This window comes from Elephantulus edwardii, unplaced genomic scaffold (assembly GCF_000299155.1).
Source record: "Elephantulus edwardii isolate Elephantulus edwardi_28Jun2011 unplaced genomic scaffold, EleEdw1.0 scaffold00305, whole genome shotgun sequence".
NCBI classification, from domain to species: Eukaryota; Metazoa; Chordata; class Mammalia; order Macroscelidea; family Macroscelididae; genus Elephantulus; species Elephantulus edwardii.
Window position 1 is genome coordinate 2,527,500 of NW_006400055.1, and position 14,090 is coordinate 2,541,589.

A 14,090-nucleotide genomic window follows, 5' to 3' on the forward strand; every position below is an offset into this window, starting at 1 on the left:
TCTGGTCTGCGAGATGTCTTCACTCTTCCAAGAGTTTTACTCCGGGCACCGATCCCCTCACATCCCATACAAGCTCCTACACCTTGTGTGGACCCATGCCCGGCACCTGGCAGGCTATGAACAGCAGGATGCCCACGAATTCCTCATTGCGGCCCTGGATGTCCTCCACAGACATTGCAAAGGTTGAGGCCTGCTGCTGAGATGATATATTTCTATATAAATACTAGTTTATTTACAAAGTTATTATACATTGTTTTTTACACTGGATCTTTCCCATTTCCTTCACCCGCCCTCAGCCCATCAAATTGTGTGACCCTATAATTAACCATCCTCCACCCCCCACCCATCCTCACCCCTCTGCTCCCCCCCCACTTCTCATACTCATGCTACAATAATGGTTTTATACAATATTTATCCTAATGCTCCCTAGTCCCTCCCAAGTTAAGTAGTGATTTACAAAATCATTATTCCTGCATGCTGTGTTTTTTGTTGTTGTTGTTGTTTTAATAAATTTTTGTGTGTGTGTGTACTGTCAAATCGGATCTGACTGGTACAGGAGGAGATTGCCCCTCCTTCTCCAGCAGAGCATCTGGTGCATTCAAACCATGTACCTCTGAGATTGCGTATGCTGTGTTAAGTGGTGATTTACAAAATCATTATTCCTGCATGCTATGTAGTATTCCATTGTGTAAATACCATAATTTCTCAATCCATTCCATTGTGGTTAGACATTTGGGCTGTTTCCATGTTCTTGCGATGGTGAATTATGCTGCTATAAATACTGGTGTACTAGTCTCCATTTGTGCATCAGTTCTCATTCTCTTGGGGTATATTCCAAGCAGTGGTATAGCTGGGTCATGTAGAATTTCTATATTTTAAACATTTTGTCCCATGAAATCAAGATCCTTCTGGTAGTCCTTTCTTCATAAGCTTAAATAATGCTGGCAGCTACTTACAGAAGGCCTAATGGTCTTTTTTTATTTCTCTATAATTAGCTTTTTTTTACATGTTTTATAGAAGTAATCGAAGTCACTCACCCTCTTCCCATTCTTTAGTTGGGTGAAAAGTATGTGAGTGTAATACATTTTCCATTCAAACTTCCAACCTGCAAGTTCAGTGGTTGACTAAGCTGTTTACACAATCCATTTTTCTCAGTGTGATATTATACATTATATATTACAAATTGTATTTTCTATAGTCTTGTTACTTAAATTTTATATTCATGCACCAACCCATATCTAAATAGTAAAATATGTATTAAACTAGAGAGAACTGAGGTAATAACTTCTCTAGGTACAACTGACTTGAAAACTTGAAAGAATTCAGGAGCTGGAAAGCAAACAGATTCTTAGTTAACTGCTGTAGCTGTGTTGAGACAGCCAGTCTTAAAGCATGCCTCTGTCTAATACAGGGAGGGATGTGGCTGCTTCACCAGGTGTACTGGACATGCAGTGTAATTCTTCAAGTGAAAAAGGGAGTAACTCTCCTCCATGACTGGGCATTAGATGCACTTCTGTGTCAACTTACTTATAAGTTAAGGATACCATTTTAGGCACCAGGAAAAAAGAAGAACATTGAAATCCAAGTAGTTTGATTTTTCGTCGCAATATAATAAACTATCTGGTCCACAACTGCCTCATAAGGTTCTTTGTTTAAATGGCAAATATCAAATACCCTACTATTGTCTTTATTGCTGGAGAAGGATGGACAGTTTCCTGTGCAGTTTACTGCCTCTAAAAACCCCCAGGAAGTCAGCTGTGGACCAGTTCTGACTCGATGTCACACATTATTATTATTGTCTTTATCATACATCTGCTGAGTAAGCTTGCTTTCTGATTTGTGTTCTTCCCTGGACTCTGGCCTAGGTGATGATAATGGAAAGAAGGCCAACAACCCCAACCACTGCAATTGCATCATTGACCAGATCTTTACAGGTGGGCTGCAGTCGGACGTCACCTGCCAGGTCTGCCAGTAAGTGTATCCTCTAACTGCGGAAACACTGGTGGTTCCACTAGATTGTCATAGAGTATCTAGTCTGGGCCAACTGGGCCCACTTCCTAGGGCCTTGATCCTTTCTGTCTGTGTGACTGATGTCACTGTGAACCTTGTTTTCTCATCTTAATGTCTTTTCCAGCGTACAACAAAAACAAAGATGTGTGTATCCTTGTAGAGATGTGGTAGAAGAGACACGAGAAGTGGACATTTGAGTGCTGATGGCTTTCCACAATGGTGGGCTCTCCCTTGGCAGCCTGTGGGCTGAGAGCAGCAACAGAGGCAGCTGTGGTCAGGCCTGTCTAACGCTGTCCAAGGCTCACCGGGCGTACTGTGAGGCTACCTACAAATTTCTCCTCTTTCCTTATAGCTTTTGATTCCAGGAACCAAGTGAAAGAGCTGCTTTTCAGGGACAGGAATATAGACTCGGGGTTTTCAACATTTGACACTTCTTTTTGCTGAACTTTAAAAAAATGCAGGATTTAACCTCTGTTAAAAGAGAACATTGAAACCCAACTTTTTCTTTTTTAATAGGGAAAAAATACTAATTTTTGACTTGTTTTTTTTTTTTTGCCTTTTTGAAGTAAAGTAGACTGAGAATTTTCCTGATAGAATTTTAGAATAACAACTTTTTTAAAGTATTTAAAAAGTGGTTTAAAAAAAATTTTATTATTAATTTTAATGAACATTTACAGAGATTTTGGATTTCCATTCATTCATTGTTAAACTTTTTTCTCTACACCCCCCCCTTCACTCCTCTCTTCGAAAAGCAAAAGAGAAAGTTGTTTTTAAAATTCCTTTGTATTTCCGGTAGACTCTGTTTTTACTCGTTTATGCCTTCTCCCTTTCTCCTCATGGAAGTCCGTGCAGCCTAATTCTGTTTGTGGAGAAGGGCACACCTCAGTCTTGGGTGGTAAAGGTCTCCTTGTCCATTGTCTCTGTGGTGGTGTTTGACCAAAATGTTTGGTTTTGTGTACTGTAGAATCGGAACCGACTTGTAGATGCCCCTCCATTGGTTTTTCAGAGACAGTAAATCACATGGGAGGAGATTATGCCTATCTTTTTTCCAGCAAAGCAGCTGGCTGGTTGACACCATGTGCTTTTGGGATTGCAGCGTAGATTCTAACATTAGATCTCTGCCTGCAGGTTTTTTTCAGACAAGGTGATGAGATGGTCCTTGTCACAGTGCTTTTCCTTTTACAGGTTTTGTTTGGGGCCATAGCCATCCACTGTTTATATGACCCCTTATAACATTGGCCTTAAACAACTGAACTGAGTAGCAGGGAACTGTCCCAGAGCTATGCAATTTTCTTGTTTATAAAACTGGATTTCTAGGTAAGAGTAGACTTTGTTGGAGAGAGTGCAGAGTTCATCTGCTCAGTACAGATGCTGTGCCTAATCCATAAATACTGAGTTGATGTGTTGGAGCCTGAATTTATATCACCTGGACAGTCTCTGGACATTGGGCCTGGGAATTTTCACTTTTCACACAATCTCAGTTTATGGTGGAATCTTTCAGGTTTTGAGGCTGTTTTGTTAGGACAGCCCTCGCTCTTGTTTGCAAATTTGTCCCATCACAGATCTCTAGTTGAGATCCATGGATGAGCTGAGTGGAAGTATCCGTGATCAGGCAGTGCAGCCCACTGGGGGTCTGACTTCAGGCTGCATTTGGACAAAAGATCAGGGTGTTGGAATACTGTTTACCACCACCACCAGCTGGCTCTGGCCTCCATATAGAACTTAAGTGAATTGTTAGTTTTAACATGTGTTCATATTTCCTTTTGCTTTTAGTGGGGTCTCTACAACCATCGACCCATTCTGGGACATTAGCTTGGATCTACCCGGCTCTTCCACTCCCTTTTGGCCTCTCAGCCCAGGGAGTGAGGGCAGTATGGTGAATGGGGAAAGCCACACATCAGGTACCACCACGCTTACGGATTGCCTGCGGAGGTAAACAGGAAGGAGGGTGCTGCTGCTCTGTGGTCTCTCTCTGTGCTGAGATTGTTTAGGAATAGTGGTTAATTATTAAGTAGTCTTAAATTCAGAACCAAACCAGGATCCCAGTAGGATTTTCTTTCATATGTTCTTTCTATGTTGTTGTTATGTGCCCTTGAATTGGAACTGATTCGTAGCTGACCCACCAGTGGGTTCTCAGAGGTTGTAAATCACCTGGGAGGAGGTTGCCCATTTCTCTCCTACCGAGCAGCTAGTGGATTTGAACTACTTGCCTTTGGGTTGATAATATAACTCTTTACCCACTAGGCCACCAGAGGTAAAATGTAACCTAAACTTGTAAATAGCTACAGTGGATGACATTCAAGAGTCTGATGCTAAGGTGTCACCTGGTTGTATGAAGATATACTTTGTTCTAAGCTGCAGGCCATCTTTATCATAACTGTTTTGACTTCCTAATGCTGTTAGAATGGAAATCATAGGCTATTAACTATAGGGAGAATTCATTTTTTAGTCTTTTTTCTGATTCTAATAACCACCATGTACAATGAAATGTGCGAGGAGCTAGAGTCGGAAAATCAAAACGGCCGAACTCACTCAGCATTTCTTAAGCTCAAGGAACTGAAGAACAAATTCAAACCTAGAGTTGCTATAATCAAGGATGTTTTAGGCAGAATGTTAAATGATCCAGGAGGTATCAAAAGAAGATGGAAGGAATATACTGAGTCATTGTACCGAAAGGAATTGGCAGATACAGAAGAATTGAATGAAATAGCATTTGAGCCAGAGCCTACAGTGATGAAGGAAGTAGTTCAAGCTGCTTTGAAGGAAATAGCAAAAAACAAGGCCCCTGGAATAGATGGTATACCAATTGACATATTTCAGCTAACAGATGCTGCCGTGGATGTGCTCACCAAGTTGTGCCAAGACATCTGGAGAACAACCACTTGGCCAACTGACTGGAAGAGGTCAATATTTGTTCCCATCCCAAAGAAGGGCGACCCAACTGAGTGTGGAAACTACAGAACAATATTATTGATTTCACATTCAAGCAAGATTCTACTGAAGATTATCCAAAAACGACCGGAACAGTACATGAGCAGAGAACTGCCAGAAGTCCAGGCTGGGTTTAGAAGGGGTCGTGGTACTAGGGATATTGTAGCTGATGTTAGATGGATCTTAGCTGAAAGCAGAGAATACCAGAAGAATGTCTGTCTGTGTTTCATTGATTATGCAAAAGCATCTGACTGCGTGGATCATAACAAACTGTGGCTGACTCTGAGAAGAATGGGAATCCCAGAACATTTAATCGTGCTAATGTGAAACCTATACTTGGACCAAGAGGCAGTCGTCAGAACAGAGCAGGGTAACACTGCATGGTTCAAAATTGGGAAAGGTGTATGTCAGAGATGTGTCCTATCTCCATACCTTTTCAACCTGTATGCAGAGCAGATTATCCGAGAGACTGGGCTCTATGAATAGAAGCATGGCATTAGGATTGGTGGACGATCTATCAATAATCTGCGTTATGCAGATGATACAACCTTGCTCGCTGAAACTGAGGAGGACCTCATGCACTTACTGCAGGGGGTCAAGGACTGCGGCCTTCAGTATGGACTGAGGCTCAATGTCAAGAAAACAAAGATTCTCACCACTGGACCAATTGGTAGCATCAGGATGGATGGCGAAGAAATTGAGATTGTTCACAGCTTCAGTGTGTTTGGCTCCACAGTCAACACTCTTTGCACCAGCAGTCAGGAATTCAAGAAACGTATTGCGATGGGAAAGTCTGCTGTTAGGGACCTCTCTAAAGTACTCAGAAGCAGTGCTGTCTCTCTGGAGACTAAGATGCGCCTGATACGGGCCATGGTCTTTGCAATCACTTGTTGTGCATCAGAGAGTTGGACAATGACTAGGGAGGACAGAAGGAGAGTTGATGCCTTTGAGCTGTGGTGCTGGAGAAGAGTATTGAATGTACCATGGACTGCCAAGAAAACAAACAGATTCATCCTGGAGAGGATTAAACCAAGCAACTCCTTGGAGGCAAGGATTCTGGGGCTTTGTCTGACATACTTTGGGCATGTTGCAAGGAGGGACAGGTCCTTGGAGCGGGACATCATGCTTGGGAGGATAGAGAGACGGCGCAAGAGGGGAAGACCCTCTATGAGATGGATTGATTCAGTGACTGGGGTAATTGTGATGGGTGTGTCAGAGGCAGTGCGATTGGCACAGGATAGAGCAGGGTTTGGGGCTGTTGTACATAGGGTCGCTGTGAGTCGCAAATGACTAGACGGCACATAACAACAACAATAATAACCACTTGAATGGTAATTAGGTACTAGTTCTGAGTTTGTAGACTTACCTGCCTCCAGTACATAGATGTCAACTCAGCGGCACCTGGCATTTGTCTTTGTCTCTCCTTGCTTCCCTGCCTCTGTGCTTCTAGAGCTCAGCAGCTGTTTAGTTAGGTTCAGCGTCCCATTTATACTGATGAGGTCGAATTAACATAGCAGAGACCCCTACTCCCAAGTGGGATTACATGCACAGTCTAATAATAGAGGTTAAAATTTCAGCATGTATTTTGAGAGATTGTTTACGTCATAACATTCCAGCCTTGGTTCTCCCTCACCGCTCAAAAAAACCACAAACATGTCCTTGCTGTATGCAAAACACACTCATTTTTTCACATCATCCATTCTGTATCTAGAATCTCATCTTCTGAGTATCTAAATTAAAAATGGGTAGGACTCTGGGAATATTCTACCGTAGGGCAAAATTCTTTTACATCCATATATTTGTGAAACTAGAGTACAAGTTATCCACTTCCGAAGCGCAGTGTTCTGCCATGTGGCACAAGGTAGACTTTTCCAGTTCCAAGGGAGAGATACAGCAGGTGCACAGCCAGAACAACAGCTCTCATCACTGGACTTTAAAACAGTCCTCTGTTATATGATACTCTTCTGTTTCTGGTAACATTAGTTGTTGGGGTTCCTGTACAGGGCTCTCTGATTGAAGGCCTGCAGGCGTAAGCTTTAGTCACAGACTTAATCACTTTAACAAAACATCACGGATCTAGGCCTCACAAGCGACCCGCCTTATGGCAGCAAGACTTACTGTTTCTTTTCTTTACTTGGAGAATTTTGTCTCAGTGGCCTGCTACAAGGAAGTACCTTTCTTGGGTTTTGAGGAATTCAACCAGGCTGTAGAGCAACACAATGGCAATACGATTTTTGCTTACTTTACTGGTTCTAAGGACACCAAAGGGAAAAGCTGGTGAGCTGACTGCAAGCTGTTCAAGAGAGCCTGAAGTGCATTAATGAAGGATGTGGTTTCATCTACTAGCAAGTAGGAGAAAAACCTTACTGGAAAGATCCCAGCAGTTGGCTTTAGAAAAAAGCAGAAGTAATCACAGTGCTTACACTATTTAAATATGGAGCACCTCAGAAACTAGTTGAATCTGAGTGTCTTCAGGTCAGCCTTATGGAGATGTTCTCTGAAGATTAAGATTTAATGATGACAGTGATATCTTAATCTTTCTCTAGAAACAGAACAGTGTACCTGCTTATTAAATAAACAATAAATGGTAAAAGATAAAACAAAAACAAAAAAACACATTATGTATCTAAGCCCTTAGGAAAGTTTGCCAGAGTTTTAGATTAATTTTGTACCATTCATTTTTAAGTCTGTCTCTTTATTCCTGCATTTCACTGTACCTCAAACCTCATTGCTGTCATGTTGGACTGACTGAAGGCTGCTGGAATTCCAGGGCTGTAACATGCATGGAAACAGAGTGCCCATCTTTCTCCTGAAGAGCTTTTGAATGTTAGTGGATCCAGAAGAGCTGAGAAATCACACTGCCTCATAGAGTTTCTCTTAGAAATCTCCTCAGCCAAAAACACAGGTGTACCATTTACAAGCTCTACTTTCCTGCCAAACACTGAGCAAATTCAAACAAGTTCTTGTCACTTTAGAAATGACCCTTCCCTGGTTTTCCAATAACCTATTTAGTAATTACTATTAAAGCCTTACCAGAAGACTGTATAATGACCACAGTTACAAATAACCATTAATAAATAGGTTTATTTATAAATAAGTAGGTTTGATACACAGTGTGTCATTACTTAGTGAATCTTTTCTGATTATTTTAAAATAGTTCATTTAGTAACTTTGAAAAAAATTGGTAAATATATTTATAACACAAATCTTGTAAGTTGTGTGTTCAACTTTATCATGGCTTTAAATCTTAAGACAGTCGTGAGATCGGTGAGCTATCATTACAAGACCTCTGAAATCTTGAACAGGATATGCTCATTAATCTTTGTTACCTGAAAAATAAATTTCAGCTGTTCAGTGAGCCTGATCACTTAGCTATACTTACGTGAAAGTAGACGACCACCTTTCAAAGTTAGTTGTAGTTCAAGGCAAAAAGTTCATAGAACCCTGTGAGCAATGGATCTGAACTTTTTCCTATTCTGTGTCATTCGCAGCATCTCTCATACACTTGAGCCCATTGTTGATACATTAATTTCTTAAACTGATTTTCAACTTTCTAAGCATGATGTCCTTCTCCAAGGGCAGGTCCCTCCTAACAACTTGCACAAAGTATCTGACATATTATCTGTTGTTATCCTCTAAGGATCACCCCGGTTTCACTTCAAGGACAGACCTATTTGTTCTCTTGGCCAACTGTGGAATACTTAGTACTCTTTCTCTGATACCACAGTTCAAAGGCATTGATGATTTTTCTGTCATCTTTAGCCATTGTCCAGTTTTCAGATGCATAGCAAGCAGTTGAAAAGACTACGGCCTGAATCAGACAGACCTTAGTCTTCAAACTGACATCTTTGCTCAATAGTTTAGAGAGGTCCCTGACAGCAGACTTTCCTAATGCAGTACATCTCCTAACTGCTGCTACCAAGCATATTGATTGTGGATCCATGTAAGACAAAATCATTGACAGTATCGATTTTTTGCTCCCTCTGTTAGGATGTTGTCTGTTGGCCCAATGGTGAGGATTTTTCTTTTCTTGATGTTGGAATGTTTCCTATAATGAAAGCAGTACTCCTTGATCTTCTGAGCATGTGTTTCAAGCCTTCTGCACTTTTCAGCAAGCAAAGTTTTGTTAACTACATTGTTAATGAGTCTGCCTTCATTCCTGACCCACATTCTTCATAATTTCCATGTTCTTAAATGATTTGTTCAGAATGCAATTTGAATATTTATGGAGAATAGATAGAACTCTGATGCACACTTTTTCTGATTTTTAAAACCGTTCAACGTTCAGGATTTCCTTCATCTGTTTGCCTGATAGCCATTTTGTATGAGTACAATTAAATGTTTTGGGATTCTCATTCTTTCCAATGTTAGCCTTAATTTGTTGTGATACACATAGTCAAATGCCTTTGTGTAGACCATAAACACAGATAAACATATTTTTAATATTCTCTGCTTTCCACCAAGATCTGTCATGAACAATGGTTATCCCGGATACCATTGCCTTTATAAATCTAGCTTGAATTACCAATAGTTGTACTATTCTAACCATTTTTTACTAATCTTTAGCAAGATTTTACTCACATGTGATATTAATGAAATGTTCAGTAATTTCCATGGTCTTTTGGATCACATTTTATAGGAATGGGAATAAGTATGAGTTTCTTGCAGTCAGTTGACCAGGTGACTCTCTTCCATACTTAGCATAGCCTGGTGAGCACATCCAAGACTGCTGATGTGTTAATTCTGGTGATTGGAAAAGTGATACACAGTTGGCACAACATGACTAATGTAAAGGAAGGTACTGAGTGGTGTGCAGGGATAATGAACAACTGTAGTAGATACTTAAGTGTCTACGGTCCTGCAACATCAGTAATAAAACGATCTGTGAGTGCATGCTTAGGAAGATATGTTTGTTAAATAGTTATTGGAGATCAGACATGATTACAGCTACATTCATATGAAGGCATATCATGCTTGGAAAAGTAGATGATCAGCAAAAGACTGTCCAGGTGGATTGACAGAGTGACTGCAGAAATGGATGTGAACATGGCGCCCATTTCCCACTGCCACCCTTCTCTTCATCTGAATCCACGCATGAAGTTCTGGTCTGTTGTTGCAGTCTTTGCCTGGTATCCTTGTTAATTGCCTGTGACTCATGGAGATTGAACAACAGATAAAACTTTGTCCTGTCCTGCACCAGCCTCACAGTCTTCTCTGTGTTAATGCCTACTGTTGCACTTCCTCAAGGATAGATTTGATCTTTTTATTGCTGCTTTACATGCCCTCAAGTTAACTACAGCTTAGCAGCCCAGTGAACAGCAGATTGGAACCTTGTCTTGTCCTACTTTCTTACCATCTCCTGTGGGCTTAAGTCCTTTGTTAGTTATGTCATCAAGCTTGAGATTCTTCTCTGTTTCTGACCCTCCACCTTTCTGCACATGATGCCTTTTTCCAAGGAACAGCCCTTCATGGCAACATAACCATTGTGAGTGAAAAGTTTCACCCTGGTATGCTTCTTCCAGAACACAGTTGTTCTCTTTGCCAGCACCACAGTTCAGCTTGTGTCATCCATATTCTCTTAACTTTCAAATACATAGGAAGCAATTGAAAATGCCTTGGGTGCTTATAGATCCAAGAATATCTAAGTCCTTGACAATTTCAGTTATTTTCTCCATCTGCGAGTTGGTCCAGTGATTAGGACTTTTGTTTTCTTGATGTTGAGATGTTATCTGAAGGCTGTGGTCTTTGATCTTCAGCAAGTGCTTTGGGTTTTTCTTACTTTCTGCAAGCAAAGTTGGCAACTTCAGTCTGCACAGTGCCAGTTGTTGATGAGTAGCACAGGTGGTTAAATGCTATGCTATGCTATTAACCAGTCTAGGTGGTGTGAGACATGGGGGCACCATGAGTTAGAATCCATCCAGTGGCACCTAGTTGTATATGGACATATAACCACATTTGTCCACTCATCTGTTGGACTTTTGATTTCTTAACTATAGTAAACAGTGTTGTGGTGAACATTGGTGTATTAGTATTTTAGACCTTTCTTTCATATCTTAAGGAGTTATAACCAGGAATAAAATTGCTGGGTTGTATAGTATAATTCTGTATAACTTTATGAAGAACTGCAACTTTTTTATTACATTAACACTATAGCATTTTATGTTTCTACCAGCAATGGAGTAGAGTTTGTTTTTCCACATTTTGTCAAACTCTCAAACTCAGTCTTTTCAAGTCAGAGCCAACCCATAGTTGTTGTCATTGGCTTTTTAGAAGCTGAATTGAATGGGAGGAGACTACCCTTCTGTCTCACAGTGCTTTTTTTTTTTTTTAATTCTTTTTTCTAAAATAGTAACCATCCCATTTGGTATGAAGTATTAGCTTGTGGTTTTGATTGGCATTTTCCTGGTGACTGATACTTAGAATCATATCACCTTGTGCTTATTGATCATTTTTTAATCATCTTTGGAGAAATAACTATTCAGATCTTTTGCCAGTTTTCTGTAAATTCTTTTCTCACTGTTACAGCAAAGCTCTTTGGCACATAAAAGTTTTATTTTAGATGAAGTCACACTTGTCTTTTGTAGCTAATGCTTTTGGTTCCATATCAACAGCTCCATTTGTCAAAAATTCAATTTTCAAGCTTTACTTCTTATGTTTTCTTTAAGATTTTTATGGATTTTGTTCTTACAGTTACTTAATTTTGTATTGGTTCATTTGTTTCTGGGTCCCCTCATTTTTTCTTTTGAGATCCAGTTATCCTTCTGCCATTTACTAATGAGACTATTCTTTACCTGTGAACTATCTTAAGTGCCATCTTAGAAATCAAATATTAGTACCTGGTGGCATTGTATAGTGCATCTCACTGCTAATTGAAAGGTTGACAGTTTGAATCCAAGTGCAGCTCCATATAAGTTAGTCTGGCTGTAAGGTTTGTGGCCTCAGGAACCAATACAACAGCAGCAGGTTTGATTTTTAATATCAGTACCGCACTATTTTGATTATTCAGCTTGATAGTATTTTTAAATTGGTAGAGCTCCTTCATAGAGAGTGATCAGTTGGCCTATGGACAGAAAGTGATTGCTACCAAGCCAGAGGTGGGTGACTTTTAATCCCTGGCCCTCAGGCCTGTTTTTCATTGTTTTTGTTCAAACATTCTTCTAGGTTGTATAGCCCTGGTGTGCTCACTTGCTGTATAGTAATAACTTGTGGTTGCTGTCAAGCTGAACACTGACACTGATGTGTCAAATGTGCTAATGGTTACCCATGGCAGACAGTGTGGGGCGGAGCTTCCCGATTAAAACAAGTTTGGAAACAGGAGTGGCATCCAATAGCTTACCTCCGGAAACCCTATGGAGAAAAGATGAAAGTCACATAAGTGTTGAGTACTTAAGTTCATAGGGTCATTATGAGTTGCCTATGACTCAACGGCACGTAACAACAACAAATCTCTTTCAATATTCTGAGGCTTTGCCTAACATACTTTGGACATCGTGCTTGAGAGGGTGGAGGGACAGCGCAGGAGAGGAAGGCCGTCTATGAGGAGGATTGATTCAGTGACTGGGATAATCGGGATGGGTGTATTAGAGAGTGCGATTGGCACAAGACAGAGCAGAGTTTAGGGCTGTTGTACATAGGGTCGCTATGAGTTGCAGGAGACTCGACGGCACATAAGAACAACTATTGGACCCTTGTCATTAATTGAGAACTGCTTTTCTGCCATTTTTTGTTTTCATGTACATTGTGTTTATAAATAATCTTTCATATATGTTGTGTTTCATTCATCAGGTACATGATGTTTAACACAGTCATTTGTGTACATTGTATTTTGTATATAATTAAATACTATTGCTCTGTACCGTTTTTCACTCCATCTTAAGTCTCTGCTGCATCTTTCCTATACCTTCATTACCACCATTTCCCCCTAATATGCTATCCTAGTCATTTTTGTCTCTCCTCCTAGTTTTCCCTTCAGAAGAGTTATACCTATCTTGTTCCTATTTGTTAATTGCAATACTTGTATCGTATGTATATCATCTCTTTCCAGGTTGAACCTCCCTTATTCTGGTTTTTCAGTAGTGTTCATTGTATGGGCATTGCTTTTCTATTCTACTACTTCTCCCTTTTTTATTGTTTAAGGCATTACATTTTTGATAGGAATTGTGTTAAATACATACATAACTTTACATGTGTTTAATTTTCATTGTGCAAGTCTTCCACTGTTCTTGTTAAATTTATTCCCAAGAGTTAAATTTATTTCTTGGAATTTTATTCTTTTAGATATGTTGTAAATGGTATGGTCTTAATTTCTTTTTCAGATTGTTCATTAGTTAACGTAAAGAAACAACTGAGTTTTTTATATTGATGTACTCCTGTGACTACTGACTCTTTATTAAATTTTTAAATACCTTATAGGTTTACTAGACCGGAGCACTTAGGGAGCAGTGCCAAAATCAAGTGTAGTGGTTGCCATAGCTACCAGGAATCTACTAAACAGCTCACCATGAAGAAATTACCAATCGTTGCCTGTTTCCATCTTAAAGTAAGTTGTCCTGTAAAGATATTGTAATGACAGCTGTGGATTTTAGTCCATGTACAGAGTGTAGGCAGTTTATCACTGTAGCACAGTTTATCATTCAGAGTAATTTTCTTATTCTCACTGTTGTGATTTGAGTGAAAATTTATAAACCAAATTGGTTTTCCTTACAACTGTTTTCTAATGTTAACTACAATAGCCATGATATAATTGTACTTTTCCGTTTTTTCCACGTGATCTTCATTTCCTTTAATCCTTCTATCCTGCTTTCCCTGCCTTCTAAACTTTGTGCTTGGACAAATGCTACTTTTAAAAAAAATTATTATTAAATTTTATTAGTTTTAATGAACATTTACAGAGATTTTGGGTTCTCATTCATTCATTATTGCACTGTTTTCTCTATCCTCCCAAGTTCGTTCTTCTCTCCCCACCCAATGTCTGTTTTAATTGTCCAATTGCCACAGTGCTTGTCAAAGCCAGTTCTGATCAATCTCTTTTGTCAGTGTGTCCTTTCCCATTCCCTATCACTCCTCCCTGAGAGAGACATCACCTTGATTCATAAGGAAAAGGGGATGGCGTATTCTCTTAGCTACTTCCTGCTGAAAAGGGATGCTGT

General features: G+C 39.9%; 1 protein-coding gene and 1 pseudogene across 1 annotated transcript in view; both read left to right on the forward strand.

Annotated features, from left to right (window-relative positions):
• The window catches only part of USP22 (ubiquitin specific peptidase 22), a 67,170-nt gene that overhangs the window by 43,529 nt on the left and 9,551 nt on the right, over window positions 1-14,090 (forward strand). The window contains exons 6-9 of the mRNA XM_006901022.1: window positions 35-182; window positions 1,866-1,971; window positions 3,784-3,942; window positions 13,354-13,480. Of these exons, the coding sequence (XP_006901084.1) occupies window positions 35-182; window positions 1,866-1,971; window positions 3,784-3,942; window positions 13,354-13,480 (540 nt within the window). The remainder of the gene's footprint in view (window positions 1-34; window positions 183-1,865; window positions 1,972-3,783; window positions 3,943-13,353; window positions 13,481-14,090) is intronic.
• On the forward strand, window positions 7,043-7,449 carry LOC102865499 (annotated as a pseudogene).